Raw genomic sequence first — 25,296 nt, 5'->3', positions numbered from 1 at the left:
TGGGATTTCTTTTTGTGCCTTTTCCCATTTTACAATGACAAGAACAAAGCCTAGAAATAGATGAGTTTAACTCACACTTATCTGCTGTTGCTGTAAGGTTTACTGTCTTCACCCACTGATACACCATGCAATAACCAGCAAGTCAACTGTTCTGTAGCCCCATAACATTATTCAAAATCCCAAAATACCAGAGTTTCACACTGAAACATATGATAACATGTGTATATATGTATATAAACCCTGTCAGGACTACCTGTCCTTAAGAAAAGGTTCCTTCTCTACCTCCCCAACTACACATTTTAAAAACAAAACCAAAAAGGTTTAAAGTATATTTCAGAGCAGTCAGTTTGCTCTCGGAACACAATAAAAATATCCCTCTGCCATACAAAAAAATACTATATATGTTTATTATAATTTAGGAACATGAGTAAAAGGAAAGTATTTTACAATAGCTTAAAATCCATGGAAATCTCTCCTGTCTTTGTGTTGAAATTTATAGCATACGTGACAGCACTAGGAAGATCTGACAGAGTTTCTGATTCAATAACAGAACTGAAGAAATAGACAGCTTGCTTGCAGTGGGGATTCCACTCACAGTTTCCCTACAGGAGAGAATTAAAAGTGAAAGCAGTCAAAACTCTACAATATTATTATTAGACAATAATAATGCAGTAAGAGTACAAGAGTTCTTGTTCCCAGTTCAGTATACAATGATCAGACAGTTATCCCTGCCATTGCCATCCATTCCAAGAATGCATAACTTGAAATACTATATGTTACACTACACAGTGAAGTCGTAGAGGAAAAAATGGATTTGGTCAAAGAATATTTAGATAGAATACCGAAAATAGTTATTCCTTCCCCTTTCAAAGCTTTTGCTTTTCTTAAACTGAGAAAAGTATGAATAAATTCGACTTTCAGCTAACACCATATTTAAGTTCTGAATGTGGTTCAAAACTATGGGAGCATTTGGATCCAATCCAGATTCTCCCATTTTAAGGTACATCTCCTGCTCCTCCCCCAAATAAGAACAGGTAGTTCTACTAGTTCTGTCTATGTAGTATTCAAATGGTCTAACAAAGAGCAGCACATAAACAAAGCATGGCCAAGAGAGACCCATTTTTCAGCACTGTAATCCTATAGACTTTGAATTAGATTGAAGAAATACCTTTTCATTTGAAATTTGCATCAGTCCTGTACTAACGGAGATATCAGCAGCAAGATGATATTCCATCCACAGAACTGCTCCATGGCTCTTTCCTTTCCTGGGGAGAGGTGGAGGATCAAAGCCTGTTACTTTATACAATACTGACAGCTTAAATGCTGCACCCATTCTTCATATAGTTTAGGTGAGAGCTGCAGAAGCATGAATAACTTGTTTCCTTGAAAAAAAAGGTTGAATGATCATGGTAAATGGGTAGCAACTTTTAAGTATTTGCAGATACAAAATCTAAAAAAGACCAGGAAGAGAAGAGTATGTCATAACAAAATCTGCTCAGAGCCACAGTCATTTAACAGGCACTTGATAACTTGGCATAAATTATTCAGCATATTTGGGGAGTACTTCCTTCAGAGACCCCAGCTTCTATCGCTTCTGAATTTTGAGAAAATATTTACCATGTATCCCATCTCACTCCAAGTGTCTGCTCCACAAAGAGCAGAGGTCATGCTAGCGTGTTGTCTGTAAATACCACTGGTGCAAAGGCACAGAGAACCCATGCAGATGGCTCTGGATTTTGTGAAACCTTGAATTTTGTTTCACAAAGAGAATCATAAAATTGCAGCAGTGTTTGAGCTACATAAGCTCTAGACAGTTAAAAATAACTTTCCCCTGTTCTTTAATTCTTAAGAGCATTTCAAGTTTGAACAGAATTAAATACAATCTGTAGTTAGATTATAATGAAAAATGTATCTCAGAAGACATGTGACAAATACCAAGATTGTCAGAACTGTAGTTAAAAGGAAGAATAGTGTACACTTTAAAGCTATTAAAGAGACTAATTTAGAAAGCTAAATAGGAGTTTTCTTCACAAGAACTCAGCAACAGGGAACAAACAGAAAGATTAAAAGCATCCAGATAATGGTCTATTTTCTCTAAACTATAAATTAATCTGTTTCAGTTTTGAATCATGGTAACACTAGAAAAATGTTATTTTTTAAATACAGGCATATTATCTAAGAAATTACCCTTATTGTTATAGCCTATTGTGAATAGCCACAGGAAATCCGTGTCAGAATAACTTCCACAACTTTAGGTCACATTTTTAAAAACTGTCAATTATATTCTCACTAGTTAACTACTATAGTTAACTATACATTATATATAATTTTTTTATATATATCATATATCATATAACATATATACACGCACAAGGAGCTTGAATATGAAGTTAAAAAATTGATTATGACAAGAATATTTATTGCAATGAGAAAACTCACCGTAAAAGATTTACAGAACCCTCTGTGCTGAGGCAGTGCTCCGGTACAGTCTTTCTGAAGTCAAATGTCAAAACTTCCTGGGGGTCAGAGAGTGATTTGCAAGGATATTCCCACAGAGGGTGAGGTTCTGCTTCCTTGGATTCCCTAAAATTCAGAGAATTCTGAAGAAAGAAAGCAATAAAACTAGCTGAAAACAATCCAAATGCAAACAATCCTTGTCTTCAAGTTAATTTTGTGTCCTGAACCCAGACTATTTAAGCAATAAAGCCGCAAGAGGACAGGACTGAGCTACTTAGGCACAAGAGAAAATATGTACCACATGCATGAGCTAATTGCTATGACCATGGTCCTCAGCAGTCAAATAGCCACAGGCACTTTCAAAAAACAATGCTTTTAACTTTTCTTCTCCCTTGAGATGAATTCCACTCTAGAACTGCTTGCACTCCTCCACAATGACTACAAAGGCAATCTGAATGACTAATTCAAATATGGATATCTACAATATAACTCTAGAAATTGATACAGAAAAATCTCACCCTTCAGATCTATTTCTTGGAAGTCAAAAAGTCTTTTTCTCTTTCAAAAGTACCTGCAAGGGCAAGTAAAGGCAGCAGGATTCATCTATGAACAACTCCCAGGTGCCTTGATTTCAAGCTCAGAACAAAATTTTCAAAATAGTATTTTTCTTTTTGAACAAACATAATTATTTTCAAAACAGTGCAAAGCACCGAAGAGCTTGGCAAATGAGAATAAACAGACAACCCCCGAAAACCATGCCACAGAAGTTTCCGTTTGCAAGAACTAAATAGCCACCATATTTACGAAAAACTAAAACAATGGTGTTCTGCCTAACGTACAAGTTTTTCAACAGTCACTAAATACTTTTTTAAGCCAAGATGAGTTTTGTTCTTTTTTGCTGAGACGCGTGCTGAAACTATTTTCAGTCGTCTTACTTTAATCATATCATCCATGGTCCGGACATCAAAACCTTCACAGGTGCCACATGGACTCCGGATTCTCCATAAGTCCTAAAAAAACCAACCCCAAAACCAGGTTTTGTTTGCCTTTATTAAAGGAAATAGGAAATCTCAAAATAATTTTAGCTGTAGATTAGACATTTGATAACAAGTCCAATAATGTCTCTTTACTATCTATACATTCCTAAACCATTAGAACTACTGCAAGAATCAGAAGATAGTGTATTTTGGGAAAATGTTTTGCAAGCCTTTAGCCACTGTTTTCAATTTTCAACTCCTCTAATGGATATGCCACATTTCCTACCATCTCTATGCATAATTTACTTTAGAGTAGGTATGGATCTGCCAAGATTAAACCCTTACAGCCCTCCCATCTCGACAAGCCAGCACAGGTAAGTGCTCCCTGTTGCATCAAACATCTTACAGCCTACTGGACTACCATACTTCCCCTTTAGCACTCCAAAGATTAGTAAAATTATTTTAGGCACTTCATATTACACCTCTCACTGACTCTAGCAATCTGCTGGACAGACAATGATTCAATTCAACTTCTGCCTTTCATTAGACTACATTAATGGTCTCTTAATAGAACAAGAACATTAACTAGCTGTGGATATTTTTTATTATTTTATCATTTTATTACCTGCTCATTGCTGCACTTAGCAACCTCAAATGTTCCTGCTTTACAAGATGGCAGCAGGACTACTATAAATTTAAATAAACACTGTCATAATTTATGCCTGATTACAGCATGAACTAGCGTGACTATAAAGAATCTCTGAATGGCAAACCTGATAGAACTATCAAATCAGATAGGTAGCATCCTGCTCCCTAAATGCAATTATGACTTAAACAAGTTTATAACTGAAGTAATTTCATCAAATTCTTCCTCCTGGATCCAGATTTTGTTAATTGCTTAACTGTAATGCCATATCCCTATTCTGACAAGACAGAACAGCCTACAGAACCAGTTCTGCAGAATACCTTACAACACTATGCCTGTTACTTCTGTCTAACCAGGAACTGGTAAATGCAGAGGTTATTTTAAAAAACCCACAGATTGTACGCTTTGAGAGTAGATTCACCACTGAACAAAGAGGACAAGGTAAAATTAAAGCAATAGCTTTAATAGCTTAATGGAACAAAACATAAGTTAAATGTTCTACTAAAATACCTATGTAGAATCATCTCTAAACACAACCCTGTACACAAAAGTATAAAACTGAGGTTCAGGTAACATGAATGTTACTCTACATTCTACTACTCGATTGCTGAATAATCCTAAGTGATCACTCAGTTTCCTCATGCAGAACATGAAAAAAATATTGCTTACTTCCTTACAAAATGCTTTGAGTTCTAGGGAAGAAAACCCTCTAGATAAGACAGCATGGAATTAAAATTAACTGCTTATTTCAATCTGATTACTGATGTCTTAAACATCTGCTTCCTATTAGAAGATTCAGATTTACATTATTTACTCAGTACATGTAAGTTCTCTGCATTTTTGCAGAAAACTGAAAGGTATGTAAAAACATGCAGCATAGTTGATTACTCCCAGAGGAAAAAAGAGCATTTTTTCACATGCACAGATGAAAGACGGAGAACAAGGTTAAAGAGCATTCGAATAAGGAAACTGTTAAGGGAGAGAAAGCTCAGTCACAAAACTACACAGCTGGTCAACCAGAGGGAAGAAAAGAAAAAAGACCTGGCATATTTAACAGATAAACTGAAGGTTATGTTCATATGAAAGTTCATTATAGGCATTTTTTGATTTATAGATATGTATTTAGTTACACAATTTCAGACTAAAGCGTTCCCTCACTTAAGCTACTGGACAAAAATTTTGCATTTTAGTTATGAAAGTACTTATTTAATTTCCATTGTCATCATAGGTAAACTCTTCACAATTTTTACTGACCAAGTCCTTAATAACTGTGAAAAAGTTTATACCTTCATACAATTTCAGAAAGATGACTTTTTGAAGTATTTTTAAGATGTAACCCCTATTATGCACAAATTTAGAACTGTGCACAGCCTAAAGTGGTTAAAAAAAAAAGAACATGAAATTATGAATCCTGCCTACAGTCTTATATTCATAAAGCATCCATTTAAAAAGTGGTATTTTGCAGAATATCTACTTTTAGAAATAGCCCCAATTCTCACATGCTTGAGCAATATCTCTCTAATCTAAAGAAATATTTTAAAACATTCAGCCCTTTCATTTTACATCGTAAAATTACTTGAGTCAAGATGGCTGAAATAGCAAAACTCATCTTCAAGATGTCAAATATTCTTTTCTCAGGTGGTAAGTGCAAAACATAACAAAGTGGACGGTATTAAGATGAGATAAACTTGTCATTAAAAAATCCTGGAAGATTACTCAATTTTAAGTGAATGTGTGTAAATATCAAATGGATAATTCTAAACAATCTCACCTGAAACTCCACAACCATCAGGTGCAAAGAAGCAGACTGAGGTAGGACAGTGACATTGCTGGTAAGGTGACTGGTCACAGCTGTTCTAGCATACCAGAAATATAGGTTATGCCATGGCAACAAACTTGTAGTAAAAAATGGCTCTCCCACAAGAACAGAAATCTGGGCAAGGAAAGGAGGAGATAAAAAGCATTGTAACAAAGAACAACAACTCAATAACACAGTTATTATTCAATAGTTGACAATACAATGTAGGAAGTTAAGTCATCTATATAAAAGCTTCTACTGCTCCATAAAGATTTAATTATTGCATATACTGCACTGAAGACCTCTTTTTGTGTTTTTAGTTAACAAATTTAAAAATTAATTTTCCTGCAACAAAGTTTGAGAGAAAATATTGCAATTTTATGTCACAAGGCTCTATAATGACAGTCACATAATTTTTACATTTTTAATTTAAGGATGTTAGTACTTCCAAATAAACTGCAATCTTCTTAGTGGCTTGAGAAAGAAGAGCTACAGCCTAGTAGCACATATGCAGTTTAACTGCCTTAACAACTGGCATAGATTATGCAGGAAGAGAAAGTCATACACTTAAAAAAAAAAAAAGGCGAAAACCCTCCCATAGTCTGTAGTCTCATTTAGTTTTAGTGGGACAAGGTCTGAACCATCTACTCATTACACTTTATATGAACTGGGATATAATGGGATTCATTGTGGTTACAGTAGCACAGCAGGAAAGCAAGATTCATTTTCACCTTCTGCTCCGCACCACCCCACTGAAAGTCAGTAGTGGACAACTGTAACATACCTTTTTATCTTCCAAATGAGAAGACGTCAGCAACTCAGGACGTGCTTCTATTATTTTAATTTTATCTTGAAGATGATTTGCTTTAAAAAACTAAAAAACAAAAGTAGCATACTGTCTTTATCAAAAGCCACTGTTAAGACTCAAACCCATACTAAATTAATAATTTTATTAAAAACAAAAATTAAGCCAATACCCAAAATAAATTTTTTAAAGACTGCCTACCGTAACTCATCAGGATGCCACAAGTCTATTCTTGAAGAGCGTTATGCACTTGCGGCCAACATGTCACACCTAGCGAACTAAAGCATATGCCCTACATATTCGTTCAGTGAAGTATGTAAAAAGGCAGGTAACACAGAAGTTACTTCACCTCATTCATTTGTACTTTGAAGCATATGGGAAGGACAGTAAAGAAAGATAAAAATTACTTCAACTACGAATACACTGCATATTTGGCTTCTGTTTGACACCAGGTTTGCATCCTAACTTGCTTACTGTTCATGTTTTTGTACTCAAGTACAAAAGTACAAGTCACAGGCTAGGCTAGTCCTCTTTCAAATATACAGTGCCAACTAAAACAGACACAGCTGAATGGTGACTTCAGGAAGCTGCTTCCAGTCACTTCTTAGACATTATCTGCCTCTCCTGAACAGCCACTGTTCCACTGGCAAGGCCTTCTGTGCTCCACCCCAAGGAAGCAGCTGAAACATCGCTTGCAGTCAAGACCTACTCCCTACTGTCTCCTAAAAGCCGAAGAGCAGAGCAGGCACTCCTGACTTTTCTCAGCTGGAAGACAGAGCTGCTAGACGCCACTTTCCTGGTAAAACTGGCACAAGCTATGGGATGCTCTCACATTCCACGAATCCTCAGAAACAAACAGCTTGGCTTTTATCACCAATGCAATGAGGGTGGAAGAGCAGCAGCTCAAGCAGGCAAGCCAACACAGGCATCTGCAAGGAGGGATCAAGCACTGGCAACCATAATTCCCTCTGCTCAGCTCAACTTCCACAGTGGCCTATTCAGCTTGTGGCTAAAGCGGTGAGATTGGATATTATATTCCTCCAAGTATTTGCATAAAGCTCTGTACAAATACCAGGGAAAAAAAAAGAACTCCTCCCACCCCCTCCCCCAACATAGCCCACCTCCCACCTCTTGTCAAACTGTACAATCAAATACGTTCATTAAACTGATTTAACCTCCAAGCAATTGATGCAAGGACAACCAAGGCAGCAGCTCTGGCCTCAGAAATGCCATGAGTTCATCTACTGCTTGAACAGAAAACTGAATACTCACTTTTTCCATGACAGAACAGGACACAGCTGAGTTTTCTAACGTAAACACCTAATGAAAATACACAACAGTTAGTCAAACTAGCTTTATAATTTTTAATGAAAAGAGTATGTAAATGAACAATGAAGGAACTATTTTGATGCCCTGGTGAACACAGTTCATCTATTTCACAGCCCACTGTCATGTACCTTTTTAACAACAACAAAAACTCCCCCAGTAACTACAGACTAAATAATGCTGTTCTCACAGCCATACAAGGAAAAAAACAACAGAATGCAAACATTTATTTTCCATTTTTAAGATGCACATAGCATATTAGCATTTGTTCTACGCATATATTTACTCCTGAACAAACGCAAGCATACTCCCAGTGTGATCAATCAATCTCCAGTAGCGATTACTCCTTTTAAGCATTGTTTAACATGATCTGTCTGTACCAGCTGGAAAGAGCTCAGACGTGCAATGCAGCACACCAGCCTTTTGAAGTAACAAAAAACTCAGGTTTTATTCAAAATGGTGAATAGTCAGGCAATATGCTGCTACAGGGCTAGGAAAATATTATGGAAATCTCTGCCTGCCCTATTCATTTCCTCTCTCCTCAGTAGTCACCTGTGACTAGCCAGAAGACAAAAATACAGGGGCCATGGATCACCATTTTAACTCAGCATGTTTGTTTATTTCTACAAATTGCCCAGCATTTCCTCAGAATTATATTACATTACACACTCCCAGATATTCAGTCCAACTATAGTAGATTTTAGTTTGAAGAGCCCCACAAGAGAACACATGAAGTAAGGTATATACGTAAGTAAGACAGCCAGGCAGCTCTCGGCTCTCATTTACACACAGGCTCAGTATTCTTACTGCTTCCTATCTTGCTGTTACAGACCCTCCACTTCAGACTAGATAATATATGTAATTATGGAATTGCAAACGTAAAAGAAGAAAAAAATTGCCAGACATTTAGGTCAGTAGAAAGCACCAAGATACAAGATGGCAAACAGGAATCGGTGGGGAATGAGGAACACCACTTTCATTCGAGGCTACATATTGGTAAGCATCAAACTGGTGATTATTATCTCCCTAAACTTCAGCTTGATCAGAGATGAATTTAACCTCCACTTCAACACAAATGGAGCCTCTTTCTCACTTGTCACTGCAGAGGCACTGGAAATAATTAAATAATGGGCTGGAAATGCTGAACTATATGAGAGAACTAAAAATAAAAAACTAAAACGCAAAGATCACAAAAACAGGAAGAAGTACTGTACCTGCTTTGCTCCAAGATAGTGAGCCAGCACAGGCAACAGACTGCCGTCACTGATACAGAGGCAAACACTATCTGTTTTCAGAACCTACAGAAAATAAATAGTCATTTTTATTCCTATTCCAGATTAAAAAGTTTTCAAATTCTAAACGTTTTGGTGGCGTTTTTTCCCCACTTCATACACTTCCATATCAAATAAGGACTGGGGGATACAGTGATTAATATAACCACTTCAAGCAGAACAGAATAGTCTAAGAAATGTCCATATAATCCCCTTGGTTTAGGTCAGAAAAAGTTTGCACAAAGTGTACTGGGTGTCTTTATTCAACTACCAATACTCCTTCTAACACAGACACACAGCTGATAGAAAATCCTATGCAAAAATGGCTGCTTACAGTTCAAAGCAAGTAATACCAAAGTTTTCATAACAAAACATAACTTAATCTGCTGATGTAAATAAAGTAATTTAGTGAGCAAAGGCCGTCAGCAAGGGAGAAACAAATACCATAAATAATTACTGCAAATAAAACAATACATGAATCTATCACAGAAGCCAAAAAACCTACAGGCAACATGCACTCACTTTCATCAAAGATTGGATGTATTGGCATGTTCGGTTCTGATCATTCAATTCCCCAAAGCGTGGTCTGTTCCAAAGAAGATGAGCCTGACATCTACAAACAGGACTCTCAACAAGAACATCTGCTTTATTCTCCTCTTCTCTCCTGGAAAAAAATTTCAATGAAGTATTAACTACAGCATCAGTAAAATGTTTTTGCAAACAAGTACATTTATGCATTTTAGCTAATACACACATTAACGTGTATGGACTCCGCTGTTACTTGTTCAAATTTACTAGTTCCCCAGGGATGTTTTTGTAGCTTTGAATTTCCAAATGAAGAGAAAGGGCCCATTTTCACCTTTTTTAAAAGGCAAACCAAAGAAACTCTCCAAACTTTCCCACTAACTGTGATGCTAAGTTTGCAGATAACGCCAAGTTGGGCAGGAGTGTTGATGTGCTGGAGGGTAGGAGGGCTCTGCAGAGGGATCTGGACAGGCTGGATTGATGGGCTGAGGCCAGCTGTATGAGGTTAAGCAAGGCTCAGTGCTGGGTCCTGCACTTGGGTCACAACAACCCCATACAACACTACTGGCTTGGAAAGGAGTGGCTGGAGAGCTGCCCAGCGGAAAAGGGGGTGCTGGTCAACAGCCAGCTGAATGTGAGCCGGCAGCGTGCCCAGGTGGCCAACAGCATCCTGGCCTGTATCAGAAATAGTGTGGCCAGCAGGAGTAGGGAAGTGATTGTGCCCCTGTACTCGGCACTGGTGAGGCCGCACATCGCTCTCTACAACTACCTGAAAGGAGGTTGTAGCGAGAGGGCATGTTGGTCTCGTCTCGTTGTTACTTGGAAGAAGAGCCCCCAATAGGGCAAGAGGAAACGGCCTCAAATTGCACCAGAGGAGGTTTAGGAAATTGGATGTTAGGAAAAATTTCTTCACTGAAAGGGCTGTCAGGCATTGGAACAGGCTGCCCAGGGAAGCGGTTGAGTCGCCATCCCTGGAGGTTTTTAAAAGACATGAAGATGTGGTGCTTCGGGACATGGTTGAGTGATGGACTTGACAGTGCTAGGTTAACTGTTGGACTTGATGATCTTAAAGGTCTTTTCCAACCGAAATGGTTCTATGATTACTTATTTCAGGATTTGATCTTTTAGAAAAAATTTACTCGTTTGGATTCCTAAGTAAAACAGGCACATAAAATTCAGACATTAACTTTTAAAGGTGGCGCTAATTTTTAAAAATGTTAGCTGCTATGCTCATCACAACCAACATGATTAAGCTCCTTTTAATTTGAGCAAAAGGCATTTTTATTTCAAAAAGACAGTGCTGACTAGGAAAACAGCAAATGGAGACAGAATGGCAATTATTTCACTCCTTTACCTATAAGCCAGCTCAGCTGAGGTTATTTTAGGATTTTCAGAAACCAATCATGAGTGTGTTTTGTTTCTCTGTCACAGAGTGCCAGCAGGTATAATGCAGGAGCCCACAGTCCAAACTTCAACTGTGTTTTTCTGCATAAGGTGTTTTTTTCACCTGTGTGTTGCCCATGAAGTGGCTTTTAATAATTTTCTTGTCTTTAGGTTCTTATCTTGCTCTTCTACAAAATAGCTGCCCGAAGAGCAGCAAATACTCGAGCTTGGAGTAAAATACCACGCTTTTTCACACACATGTATTGTTACCTGGCTTTCTGCAGCTTATACCACACAGAGTACTCATCACGACAGGCAGTCAGGTACACCTTCTCACCCTGAAGAACTGGCTCCTCACGTGGAAGAAAATATACACACTGCATCCAGTGATCTCTCCACTGAAAAAGGTTGATAAACAAAACCTTAGGAAGTAACTCATAAATAGTAAATGGAAAGTAAACAAATTGCAGGAAATCAGTTAGGAAGAATGGGCACATAGTTCAAACAATCTTGTTCACCTTTGCAAGGCTGAACAATGACTAATACCGTATATCCAATAAACGTACTTTATCTCGATTTCTTACAATAAAATAAGCCTGAGACCACTGTCTTGCTGACTAGCTAAGCTTGTATTTTAATTAAATGAAAAACAAATCCAAAACACACTTTGCATTTATTAATGCTGTTTCACCTCTACAGTTCACTTATGTTAGAAACCTGTATTGAATTGCTGACAGTGACCCGTCGCTGCAGCCTCATGCACCAAATGACATCACTCAGTGTCACTCTGAGATGACAGAACAACTAATCTGTGTTTCAAAAAGCTATTTTCTGCACTGCAAATGTTCCAAGCTGATCAGACATTTTAAGCAGACCAAAAGCCCTGAAGCTTGATAGTTTCAAATTTTGTTCTCAAACACGTAAGAGCAAACAATCATTTCGTAGCTTCATTTTGACTAAGTTCATCCAATAAACACATTCATACAAAAACACAGGCATCTGATTTAACAGTGATCTAATTATGCCGTTGCAATAATTATCCAGTATCAACCCAGCATTTTCACACACCAGCTTTTTTTATGGGAGTATAAGTGTATTAGCATGAACTTAACACTTATTGTGAAATTTAATAGAACTACATGGAAGTAAACCACAGGCTAATATTTTGACCAGGGATAGAGACTAGTTAAGGAAAAATAGGTGGAAATCTTTCACTTCTTGAAAGTAAAAGAAATAAAAGAAATAAAATTAAAACATCTGGAAGACAGCTTCAGTTTACATTAAAGCTTACATTTAAGTTTTACATTAAAGAGAACCTGAAAGGGGTAAATACTATAGTTAACATTTCTATGATTTGCTTCTTTAGCACCTTCCAATACATAAAATGTTAGCAAAATTCCTATACGGTTTTAGGGACAGCTGCTTAAAACATCCAATACGGCCTTTACTGAAAATAATTACTGATAATCATCTGATTATAGTATGTGACGGCTCAGATTTTTTTACCTGGAAAGCAGAAGTGGATTTTACCCAGTATGGAGCCATTGTGCAATTTATCATCCCAGAGGGGTCCATGTCAATATCCCACCATGAAAGTACGACCTGGGCCTTGCCAGATTTTACAGGCTCCAGCTGCACTCTATAGTAGGTAGAAGCACTCCTTACTGGCTTACTGAAATCCACACTGCAGAGAAGCGTGAAAATTGTAAAAAGAAATAGTTCAGCTTTCTTCAGAAATTCTCATTGGCTTCTTAAGCTGAATACACAACTTACATCAAAGGCATGACAGGAAAATTCTGTTCTGAAAAGAACAATGCCTACCTTACCTGAACATTGTCACCACATCACTAAGGATAGTGAAGTCACTCGAAGGCATCTGGTTCAGTTGGATATCACAAACAGAAGGAACACCTGGACAGTTCTCCATTTCTGAAGGGGAGGCAATAATTTTTTCACGATTCTCTGCTTTGACATGAACAGGAAACAGTTTGTTCCAGGACCACATTCTTTTGGATTCCACCAATTGGACATACACTGTCGCCCTGTGAGGCACTGCCTCGCATCCTTCCTGAGTGTTCAAAACAAAGGGTAAACGCCTTCAGCAAGTTTGACTTATTAACATGCATGAGAATTAAATCAATTGAAATGTGAGCCAATTTCAAGAAAAGTTGGACTGGGAGCTTTCAAATCTTGAACACAAATTATTTCAGACTTCTGTAACACCAGAGCACTTTTCTCTTTGTCTCTCTATCTGTGCAATACAATACACATATCTATCCTGTTCAGTGTTGTTCAGCAAGGTCAGATTACTTTATTAACCATGCAACATTATCAGTTTACTAGCCTCAGTTAAACTAGCACTTCCACTCTCATTCTGAAATAAGAGATCTATCTTGAGCTTCTCAAGGCAGACAACTACTACGCTATCAACATTAAAACAAAGTTTGTGATTGCAATGAGTAAATAAGGAAAATAATGTCTCAAATCCTTATGCAATGACAACTTTGTATCCATGTTTAAAGAGTAGAAAACATGCAAGTTGTTCTAAAAAAAAGACTGTGAAGAAAGAGCTAACTCTGAAGTCCAAGAACAATGCTTTTACAAAAAAAGACTAATTACAATTTAGAGTTATATATGGAGAGCAATAAAAAGTTATGGAGTGCTATTGTCTTTGTATGTAAAACTGGTGAAATGAAACCTAGAAACCTAAATAAAGTTTTGCCACCCACATTTTCGTTAAAGGAAAAAAGTTAGAAAGGGTAAAAGAGAAAGCCCTAAAACTATATCCGTATGTCAAAAAACCTGGATACTAATTTGATTACAGTGTTTAAAGTATTTCCACAGGCAAAAGACATGCCAAGTAGCAACAGCTCCTTCGGAAAAAAAAAACCCAAATGAACTAATGCTTGGGAGGTGAAGCCCATCAAATTTAGGAGGAGAATTTTATTTTTTAAAACATCTTGGAACAAACTACTAAGGAAAGCTCCAAATCAGAAGTGGATGCCTTTTCTGAAAGACATTTGTTAACCAGCAAGTTATTAGTTTTAACAGAAAGCAACTAAGTGTAATTTCAGAGCCTGTGATTTACAATATGAATTCCAGTAGCTTTATTCTAAGAATGAATCTAGTAAATTATTTACTGAATAAGAAATTAGCACAGCTGATGGTGTATCTGCAAAAGATACAGAAGCCTAAATCAAGTATAATCTCTACCCTACTCCAAAAAAGACAGAAGAGTTTCTCTAGGGGTAAATGTGACACACTACCAATTTCTATTTTCTCACCTGCACAAGGTATTTGTGTGCATGCTCATAGGTTGGTAAAGCTCCTTCTCCTATCAGCTCTGTATCAAATAATTCTGTTACCAGGATGTTTGCACGACACTGCATATCTCCATCTAAAAGACACAATTGAATATTGTACCATTAAGAGTTATATAAAGTCTTTCAGGAAGATGCTATCCTGAAAACATAATTAATTCAAAAAACTTACTCCTGTTAGAGAACCTGCTGAAGACTGCAAATTATTCTCCTTTAAACTTTTACTATGAAATACAAATGACTACTGAAATACTATTATACTACACTTCCTTTTGAAGTAAAATTCCAATGTTACTTTCTAGAGAGTAAAGGATCTGCTTGTTTTAATTAAAAAGAGACTGAATAGAAGAATAAGACATATTCCTTCATGGTTTTGTGGTACTTACAAATTTTTTTAACCCTAGCCTATTTTTCTTACCTGGGCCAACTGTGACTTCAGTGGAGTGCTTGTTGATTACCTTGATCTTGTCACGAAAACCATTTTTCTCCACTATCTTCACAGCAGCATTAGCCATGGGCTTGAAAACCTGTAAATAGCAAGAGTATAACAAACTGGTAAGCTAACAATAGCTTTCAAAAATGAAAGGACACCAACACAAAATGCAGTCTATTTAGCCTTGCAAAAATTTAACACCTTCTGTATTTTTTCCTATGTTTGAAGTTCATCACCATGAAACAAGACAGCAAGTCTCACTTCAAAAGCTCATAAAGCTCCAATGTCACTGTTCCAAACTATCAGCTGTCTCCAAAACCTCCTCCAATTTAATTTTTGAAATACACGAATACATATGAAGAATATTTTAGCATTTACATTAAACTTGTTTATTTTTAAAAATAAAGATATATATGCAGCAGGAGAGGCCCCAAGCAACTTCTATGTGCTCAAGACATAAACTAATTAATTGATAAAACAACCAGCACTGAAATGATCACTGAAGTATGCCAAAAATCTGCTTTTATTAACAACATAACTGTGAAGAGAATTTTTGCTTCCTTCAGAACGAAGAATAGAGAGAGTACATAGCTTGAAAATAACAGAACGATGAAGAATGTGTCCATATTCAGTTTTTAAGTTCAAAAATTTTAAATATTCTATTCAGCCATACAATCTGACTACTTAAGACATTTGTGTACACTTTGGAAACCAGCACAACTCTCTCTGATTGCTTTCTGTGTCTACATGGAAGAGGACTGTCTTTGAATTATGATCACAGGATAAAATCATAGATTAAAAAAAAAAGTAGATTTTTACTTGGATAAAAACCACACAGCAGTCTTTCAACTATGACCTACTGACAAGTGAATCTTCTGTTTCTTCAAATGCATTAATAAAAAGCTAAACTGACCAAAATGTTCCTGTTGTTATCCTTAATATAAGTAAAGGCTGCTAATGACCATCAGGATGTTTCTTAACTGCCAATAAAAATGGAGATGCTCTATCTAATCATGAAGAGATGATTAAGTGATCTGAGAAGCCATACCCAAGAGTTGAAACTTATGAAGATCTGGAGAATACTTACATTTTTCAAAAACTTGCTTAAAGTTTTCCATATTACACTAGAGTTTTGATAAGTACAGAATACTGTAAAACTTGACTTAGTAATTTTAATCTGTACATTTCCAGAAACTGTCCCAAAAATTCAAAACGTACTACACCTTTTCAATCATATTCTTGTAACACCCAAATGTTTTTGAGACACAAAAACATCAAGCTCACACTTCAGAAGCCACAATACAAAATAGCAAATGCATCCACACCACTGATGATGCAGACAGAACAAATGCACTGCAGCTCTAAAAAGAGGCTATGAAAACACATGCAGAAGTACGTGCAAGCCGTAACAAATCCTTACCTCAATTGCATAGCAGAAATCTGCACCTGCTGAAGCTGCCATCATAGACAGGAGCCCTGTGCCAGTCCCTATGTCTAGAACAATGGCTTTCTCACCTCTTTCTTTTACTCTGCTCACTGCAGCACGAATACCTTGGTAATACTTTACATTCTGTAAGGAAGAAAAAAGAAAAAAAGATCATCATTTTATCCATTTATTCTTTTAGCTTTTGTGCAGAAATTTTGCATTCTTCGATTATGAGTTTATAATTGGAAAGAGGCCTACAAGCATTCTTTATGCTATACAGTCACACCAAAGCCATTTTCAGCAAAAGCAAGTGTTTCTGGAGGGAACAGTCCATTTAAAGTACATCAATTTTTATCAGAATATTCACATCATCATTGATCAGTCAGCTATTTATAGCACATGCATAATTTACAAATGCAAAGTATTTCCTGGAGCAAATAAAAATCCGTGTGAGCTACTACTGTTTTTCTGATTACTTTTCCCCTGCAGCACCACTCAGTCATACAGTGCCTATGACAGCAAAAGTGCTAATGTATCTTGGATTTAGATTCCTCTCTACATCTGCTGAAAAACATCCATACATGAGAAGCAACATGTGTAAATACTGACTTTTGGTTATGTGCCATTAAGTGGGGCTACAAGCATACCAGCATTAACAACAGGAAAAAAAAAACAAATGCTGTCATCTGTCAGCTACAGTATACCTATTAAAACATATGCTTATATTTACTTTGCAACAGCCTATTGTAAGACATTCCTTTCCAAATTATTTATCAAGCCTTTCCAAAGAATACGGTATCTTTAGACACTATAAATTTGGAAGGTCTGCTGGATCTTTCTGAACAATTCTAGTTAATGCTTTTGATATATAATTCCAGTAGACTTGTTTTAATTACTTAAGACACAACTTCCTTGTCTCGACATGGCTTATTACATGTTTGATCCCACTGGCATGTTACAATTCAATATGGATTCAAGACTCATAGTGTATGCACCATAAAAGTCGTTAAAAAGGTCATTGACAAAATAGTTGACTGACTGGCTAGAGTAGAAAGAACATTTAAAACATTCATTCCAGACTTCATCATGCCTGTAGATATGGTATCTCAATTTTCTTCTCAATCCTAAGCAGTAAATAAGAGCTAAAAATACCACGAAAGAATAAAGATAGACTTTATTTACATTTCTAAAAAAATCAGAAGCCTAGATTCACATTTACAGTCCTTGAAATTTCATCTAATGAGCGCTCTGTCAAAAATGTCAAACAGAACAGCAAAATCAGCTACTGAATGTAAATACCATGTTCTGCAATAAACAACCAGATGTAAGAAGGCATCTGTTGATCTAAGAGCAGGTCTGGTTATCTTAAAGGGTACCAATTCAGTAGTTTCATCTCTCATAGAAATCTGTATAATCAAGCAGTGAGAGCTATTCAAGAGAAAGGAAATGGGTATTTTCTCACCATTCAAAAGTTTTTTGCTTCTGTACTTACTCTGTCTTTATCGTGAAGCATATCCGCATAGCGTGACCTACAACAAAAAAATGCCTGTCAAAATACTACATACTGCAAAGCACAACAAAACTGCTTGATCTTATATAGCCTCCTTTGTTTCCTCTTACTAAGGCAACTGGTCCCCATGGCCCATAAATGCACAGATAACTGACACGCTCTTTGAGGATATGAACTGTTTCCCAAATCTAAGGAATAGTGTCATTTCAGTGATCTGCTCATCAGTATATGAATAAACTAATGAACTGCTGGCATATATCCTCTCTTCAGCAACGGACCCAATACATACACCTATGGACAAACAACTGTGAAATAATAGCTGGGACAGAGAGAGGTTCATACAAAGCAATGCATAGCCATGAAAGACAGCCTACTAATGGTCTATCATTTGTTACCAAGATTTAAGTTTCTTTGGTCCCCATTTCTTTACGGGTTGCACAACTTAAAGATACTCCAAAATCTGATCTTGCCAACTTCTCTGGCTGTTACGTTAAACTCTTAAAAGTTACTACAGGAACAGACAATTGGCAAATATTTGTTTCACTGGGAATTTAAAAGAAATTTAGTCAATGTATTTTGCCACAACTCAGTCACTGTCAGCATTAAGATAAGCACCTCAGAAAATGTTTACAAAAATTTAGAAGGAAACTACTTGGAAGAATACTTTACAAAACTCTAAATTTACAGTTCTGCCCTGCACAACACAGGGCACTGTAATATCTAGACTGTCCTACAGTCTGTTCATGTCATGCCCTTGGAACTTCTCCAGGGAGAAACCAAAAAATTGTCATAAAAACAAGTTGGGTTTGTAGCTTTAGTGGAACAACAAGCTATTTTTTCCAGCATACCTTGCAATTTCCTGATGGTAGTCATAGTTCTCATCCTCTTCTAACCACTCCATTGCACCAGTAGTTGGATTAGCTCTTCCACAAAAGGTCTTCATGATCAACCTCAATTTGCGTTACTTATGTATTATGTGCAGTTTTGCTGCTTTGGCTTCAGTATAACACCCCAAATACTGTCTGTGAAAAAAACAACAAAACACAAAACTTCCAGCGAAAACATCAGACATCACTTTAGCTCTGAAAACGTACATATACTTTCCCTATTACACTCGACCAGAAGCACTGGTGACTGCCTCTCACCTTTTCTACACGGATGTTTTAAGCTCAAATCTATCACCCAGCCCTGTTCCAAAACTCAGCCCAGGAAAAAAAAAATTACCAGTAAATTCTCAAGGAAAAATACCTCCCTCCGAGGCGAAGCACATCGGGGTGGGGGAGGCCAACCACCCTCTCCAGGGGGTCCCTACACCCTGTCCGAGGAGGGACCTGCAAACTCCCGAGGGGACCGGCGGCTGCAGCGCCCTCCCCGATTGGGACCGAGGGCCGTGGTGGGGAGGTCGGGCCGCAGCAAAGCACATGCCCGACGCTCCCCGCGCCCGGGCAGCCGCAGCTCTGCCGGAGGAGGGCGTCACCTTGGGACAGGCCCGGCCACGAGCAGAGCAGCCTCGGCCCGGACCTCCCCCCTTCCACCTCAGGAAGGAGCTGTGACAGGAGGCCGCCAGGGCGTTCTTCGCCATCCCCTGCCCGAAAACGTGGCCTCATTTCCCCCTCAGGGCCCCGAGTCGACGCGGCAACACCCCCACACCCCCCGACATGGCCGCCGCCGCCCCCACTTACCCCACAGGCCGCCTCACAGCGTGCAAACCGCCACCTGCCCGGCGTGCACCGCGCCGCGGGAGGGGGCGTGCCGCCGGCCGTGCCCGCCCCTTCCCGTCGTGCCCCGCGGACGCCATGGAGCGGGCGGCGGTGCTGCGCGTCAAGCGGAAGCGCGGCGGGACAGAGCCGGCTGAGGCGCTGCTCCTCGCCTGCAAGCGGCTGCGCACGGAGTGCGGCGGCGCCGCCCAGCCGGTGGAGAGGGGCCTCTTCAAGCTGGTGGCGACCGTGTCCTCTAAGGTACCGTAGCCCTGCTGCCGCCGCTACTTCTGCTGTGCGCCGACGCCCGTGTAGGCCGGGGCCGTGCCTTCAGGCGGGCGGGGCCGGTTTGATGCAGCCGGGCATTTCGTTGTACTCTTGAAGGGGCTTTTGAAAGCAGCAGGCTCTCTCCAGGTTTACAACGCTGCTCCACGCGGGTCTTTCGGGATCCCTTGTGGGTGCGAAGCTCTTGCTAGCGGTCTGGAGAGTAGCGTCTCGATGCGAGGTGCTGGCCTGTCCCGATAAACAAGGGTACGGTGGCCTTCTCTTCGTTACTTCCCGGTTGGCTGGTTGTGCAGCAGCGTACCTGCGTGCAAAGCAGGCCGTTAATTAAGGAGCACAGCTCTAGAGTGACCACCATGAAAAGCTGTGCTCAGCACTGACTTTTCTATACTTAGACTGTTCAATAGTTTGTAAGTGAAGCCTGCATTTCTGGTGTTTGAGGTGCTGAAGCTCAGCCCTACAAGGTTAACAACTTTCATTAACTGTACAGCCTCTTATATCTAATAAAACAGGTCTTGAGAACTGGGCTTTACAGGACACTGTAAAGGATATTGTGCCTTAAATTTAGGACCATCACAATCTTCCAAAGGCGTGTGGTTTTGTTTGGAGGATTATTCTGTACCACAAAGTATATTGTTTAAAAATTAAATGGAGACAGCTTTACAATTTGTGAATATCTTATACTTTTTTTCCCCCCATATCAAGAGATTATGATAGTTGTGCTGCTTAAAGCAGTAGTAGAAGTCACTTGAATGTTGGTACTGCAGTCCTCAAACAGAAAGCACCAGTTATAGTTGTTACTAATCATTTCTAGGAAGGAGTAGGACTTACTATGTTGATGGTGTCATTATATTCCTCCTCCTTTTTGTTTCTCTCCCCAGAATGAACCAGTTCAGAAATACGTTCAGGAAGTGATCACTCGAGACAAAGCAGCTCAAAGTCTGCGACCCTCTTTAGGAAGCACTCAGCGAATAATTCAGGAACTCCGTTCTTCCAAGCAAGAGAAAAGGAAGGAAAACCGCTATCGTGTCATAGCCAGCCATCGACCTAACTGTACTGAAACAGTTGCACCTGTCATAAATGGCAAAGCATCAATTGATGGTGACAGATCAGACTCAGAAGCAACGGAAGATGCTTCACGAAAGGAGAGCAGTGCTGTGGAGAAAAGGTTGGACTGCTGTGGGAAATTCCAGTTGTTTGATATTGAACAAGAAGAGGAGGCGGTGGGAGACTCCGGTGTGACTGCTGCAGACCCACAGGTCAGCAAACGAACTTAGTGTACTTGAAGTACTTATATCACTGATTGGTACATGTGGGCAAACTGACTGCTGTAGAAGTTTTTTTGCATTGTAAGTATTCCACTATTGAACAGGAGTTTTACCTAGGTATTTGCAAGTTGGAACGGTTAATACATTGTACAGGAAGTAATTTTCGTAAAGATTCTGAAATGCAGTAATGTTGTTGAGACAGACAGCTGTGTGGAGTTGGCTGCTACAGGAAGGGCTTGTACCTCCCAGTTTTTTCTGTACCCTGTTCTGATGTATAAATTCTCACATTCATCTGTCAGGTGGATCTCTGAGGTTTTTGATTAATTTCTTCCGTCCCTAGAAAAAGAAAAAAGTCTATTTCAGTGTCTTGTCATCCACCCAGATGTCTAGGAATGTCACTCGTAGGTAAGATTGACTAAAATAAAAGATACTTTTGAGCCTCCCCTTCTCATAATTCCAATGCATGGTTTTATTGTATACTTTGTTTTAGCAGAGCTCCAGGTATCTGATAGACTGCTTAAGCTCCTACATCCTGTTTTCATTGGTATTATGCGTTTATGTTTTCAGTTGGAGGAGTATCTGCTCAATATCTAGAATGTGGGGTTTTTTTAATCTAGAATGGTTTTAGTATGAAGAAGCTCTGCCTTCTGTGTAGGGTGGCCTGCATACAGAGTGTTAGGAAGATTTTCTATTAGAGAGACTCATAACCATATGAAAAAGAAGGTCAGAGGGCTGTGTATGCTTTCCTTAGTAGTTCCTTCACTGTATGTAAGTACACGTGGGTGCTTTACTTATGCAGCCCATCACAGCTGTGAGTAAAACTTAAATGCTTAAAGAAGATACTTGGGTGAGGAAAAGCTCAACCAGCTGTCATCCTTCAGCATTTCTAATAGGTTATTTAAGGGCTTTGCCATCAAACTTTAGTATGAACTCTCGCTTTCTGTTAAGCAAGTAGTTCTAACAGACATTTGAGATCTGTTAGTTAACTGTTAAATCTATCACTCTTCTGATGAGAAAACCAGCAATGAAGCAGAGGTAGCATCAGAATTTTCCTCTTACTCTTTTAGAGCTAGCAGTAAGTGTGAAAAGCAAGAAGTAAGCTTGCTTTTTCATTCTCTACGTATTTAGAAGTGAATGAAAGGCTAGTCTATAGCTGTTCCTCACTTAAATAGCTCGGGAGACACCACTGTGGATTGGACAAAATATTCTGAAAACCTCTGGCAGAGAAAAAGTGGCAGCGAAAACGTACCCATGTGGACCTTCAAGTACAGGCCATTAAAGCCTGTACTTGACAAAAAAAAGTCTAATGTTGCAAATAATTTGTTAGGAAGGAGAAAGCGCGAAGACATTCCTTCTGTGTTAATGTTGAAGTGCGGGAATAAAAAGTGTTATCTGTAGGGCCTGTCAGCCTTTTCCTGTTAGTGTGATGTTTTCATTGTTTCTGCTGCATACTTTGTATACTGTAATCTGCTTGCATGTTAACCCACACTACTGTATGCACATCTTCCCTGCAGTGTTGCAAGTGTAACGCTCTAGAAAGCACAGGCTGTCTTCAAACTTGTCTTTTCAACCAACATGTCATCAGAAACAGATGAACAGTTCTATTGGCATAGATGAACAGTTGTATAGGACTAGTGATATCCCCTTCAGTAGTTTCTAATTAACTTGGCCCAGAAGTTTTCTACTGTTACCTGAAACAAGGCGTGGCTGGCTGTACTAAGTTAACTGGAAAATTCTTCGGTGTCTTTCTGTTCTAGGTTGCTAATAATCCAATTATCTGCATTCAGATGGGAAAATGTTTGGGTCTAAGATTTCAGAATGTCATACTTGGCTAGCTGCTGGCTACAAAGTCTACAAAGAAAACTGTTGGCTGTAACTAAGACTTTGTGCGTGTGGCTTCAGTGGAAATATGCATTTCTTATTTTTAATTTTTTCTCAGCAGAAGACTGATCCAGACGTGATTCTCTGCAATGCAGTAGAGATGATCCGTGAGCGTTTAAATGTGTCTGAAGAAGGTAAAAGTGAACACCATGAGAAAGAAGATGAGTATGTTTATGACATCTACTATATGGAAACATCAGCCCCTGGTTGGATCCAGAATATCCTTTCCGTACAGCCCTACAGAGAAGAATATGAACTGGTAAGGATGTGGGAAAACAGGTTTTCTTTGATAGAAAGGTCACAAATAAACATGCTTAAAATCCTATCATTAGAAGTTGCCACGCCGTGAAGAATCCTTTAAGATACCACACGTGTGCTTAGTGACTTCTGTGTTAAGCTTTTTGTAACTACCAGTCCTGCGTTCTTCCAGGTTACTGTTGAGTCAAGCAAATTATGATACAACAATGAAAATTGAAGGGATAATGCTCATGTATTCAGAAGAATTTGTCTGGCTTCAAATTGCCAAATAAATTTTGGCACACAAATGTAAACATAAGTTATTTACATTTCATTTGTGACTAGGAGGCAGTTGTAAATACAGTTGGGTAAAAATAAAAAGGAGCAAGGGGGACATATAAAACATTTTCAATATTTGAGGATTTGGCTTTAATCGTAACACGAGAGACTTTCTTGCAATAGAATTGTCCTTCAGTGACTGTGGAGTTAGGAAGTCAAATGTAAACTTTAGTCTTTCATTGGATAGATACTGCGACTTGCATATCGGGAACCTGAAGCTACTTTTTCTGTTCCTTCATCTATTATGCTATTGCTGAAGTGAGCAGGATTAATTTAGACATTAACCTTGACATCTAAATGTGTGACTTAATTGATTTTTCACCTGAAGCAGATTGCTGTGCTATGGTGAATATACTGACGACGTGAATTTTTCTACAGAGTGCTTTGTGCAACTGTTGAATAACTTATGCTTGCAGTACATTAAGTATCTCTTGACTGTTCATGATCTGTATAGTATCATATAGGTGGATGAAAGCCTGCTTAATGCCAAGTGTCTGTGTTTATAGTGAATGTTATGTTTTGTGTTGACATGCAGGTAGATGATGATCATCTTTCAGGGGAAATATATGAAGATGAAGATGATGAAAATGATGAAAATAACTGGCGTAATGATTATCCTGACGAAGATGAATTCTTACCTGAGGAAGATGGTGATGGAGAAAAAGGTATGCCTGTCATAAATACTGTTTTCTTTAATGCTGTGCACATATGAATCCCATCCATTTTTAAATGCTAGCTCTAAAAAAAAAAAAGCAACTGAGTACTGCTGGGGTAGTGTTCTCTTATAATGGGTTGAATCTCCTTAGCGAAGAGTCTCTTGGAAGTACAAGGGATCTTAATTTTGACTTTGCCAAAACACTAAGAACTCCAGGCTGCTGCACTTGCAGAAGACTGTTTTGAGGAGGGATAGATGACTTGGTTCCATATGCTTGTGAAACCCTGTCTTTGCTTTCTTAACTCCCCATCCCAGTGCTTGAATTGTGCATCCAAGTACAATTCAGACTTCCTCTAATACAGAAGTTGTTCAGACTTTATATTTGTTATTGTGTGTTACTCAAGCAGCTTACAATAGTGTGATTAACTGAAAGTATTGGTACTTTTTCTTCAGAGTCTGAGGAGAGCTTCAGTGATGAGGACCAATGTTACAGGAGAAGAACATGGAACAAATACCGACAAGAGGTTCTACAGGAATTTGGATATGATGAGATCCAGGATTTGGATTCTGACTAACAGCCCTCTTTTGAAGGTGAAATGCATACTGAAGATGCAATTCTGCTGTTGCAGTAGAACTGAAAATCTAGAGAGCTGCTGATGGCTACTCATAAGAATTTTGAAAACAAAAAAAATAAATGGGAAAACCACATTCCAGTAGAAGTTGTGCTCATTGGGACAGTAGGAAACCAATCTTTACGTGGATGAGCTTTAAGCTAAATTTTTGCATGTCTCGCCTTCTAAAACTGGTGGTGAGTAGCGCAGTTCACCCTAATACTTACTGCCTAGGCTTGAGTATTAGATACGAGATTAGGATTCCAGTAAATGCTAAAACCTTTTACTACCTGAGCTGTTGCTACCTGAGCAGCCAGGTATTAAACAGATGGGTGTAAACATGCCACTTGACAATACAAATTTTCATTCCAAGCAAAAGATACTCTATGCTTTAAAGTAGATTTTTCTGCCTATTCTGTGATGCTGAGGTTCTGAAGTTTTTTTTTTTC

The 25,296-nt window shown here is 38.6% G+C and overlaps 2 protein-coding genes across 2 annotated transcripts; one reads left to right on the top strand and one right to left on the bottom strand.

The window, feature by feature from the left end:
- Positions 1-443: 443 nt before the first annotated feature.
- On the bottom strand, positions 444-19,185 carry PRMT7 (protein arginine methyltransferase 7; the record flags this gene model as incomplete). The annotated part of the gene is made up of 17 exons (XM_082005875.1): positions 18,726-19,185; positions 17,860-17,896; positions 16,362-16,511; positions 14,927-15,035; positions 14,473-14,585; positions 13,015-13,256; positions 12,695-12,872; positions 11,459-11,586; positions 9,803-9,944; positions 9,224-9,307; positions 7,956-8,003; positions 6,663-6,752; positions 5,852-6,013; positions 3,393-3,467; positions 2,440-2,600; positions 1,169-1,265; positions 444-602 (listed from the first exon to the last, which is right to left on the bottom strand). The coding sequence occupies exons 1-17, from the start codon at positions 18,818-18,820 to the stop codon at positions 444-446; spliced, it is 2,070 nt and encodes a 689-aa protein (XP_081862001.1). The 5' UTR covers positions 18,821-19,185.
- Positions 19,186-19,673: 488 nt separating this feature from the next.
- On the top strand, positions 19,674-24,934 carry SLC7A6OS (solute carrier family 7 member 6 opposite strand; the record flags this gene model as incomplete). Its single annotated transcript, XM_082005806.1, has 5 exons — positions 19,674-19,835; positions 20,738-21,115; positions 23,064-23,264; positions 24,117-24,246; positions 24,690-24,934. 5 exons carry the CDS (start codon positions 19,674-19,676, stop codon positions 24,809-24,811), a joined length of 993 nt encoding a protein of 330 aa, XP_081861932.1. The 3' UTR covers positions 24,812-24,934.
- Between the last annotated feature and the right edge of the window lie 362 nt (positions 24,935-25,296).

This window comes from Phaethon aethereus (assembly GCF_964289735.1).
Source record: "Phaethon aethereus genome assembly, chromosome: 13".
In the NCBI taxonomy this organism is placed as follows: domain Eukaryota; kingdom Metazoa; phylum Chordata; class Aves; order Phaethontiformes; family Phaethontidae; genus Phaethon; species Phaethon aethereus.
The sequence above is the reverse complement of the archived record's forward strand: the minus strand, read 5'-3'. Positions and strand labels throughout refer to the sequence as shown.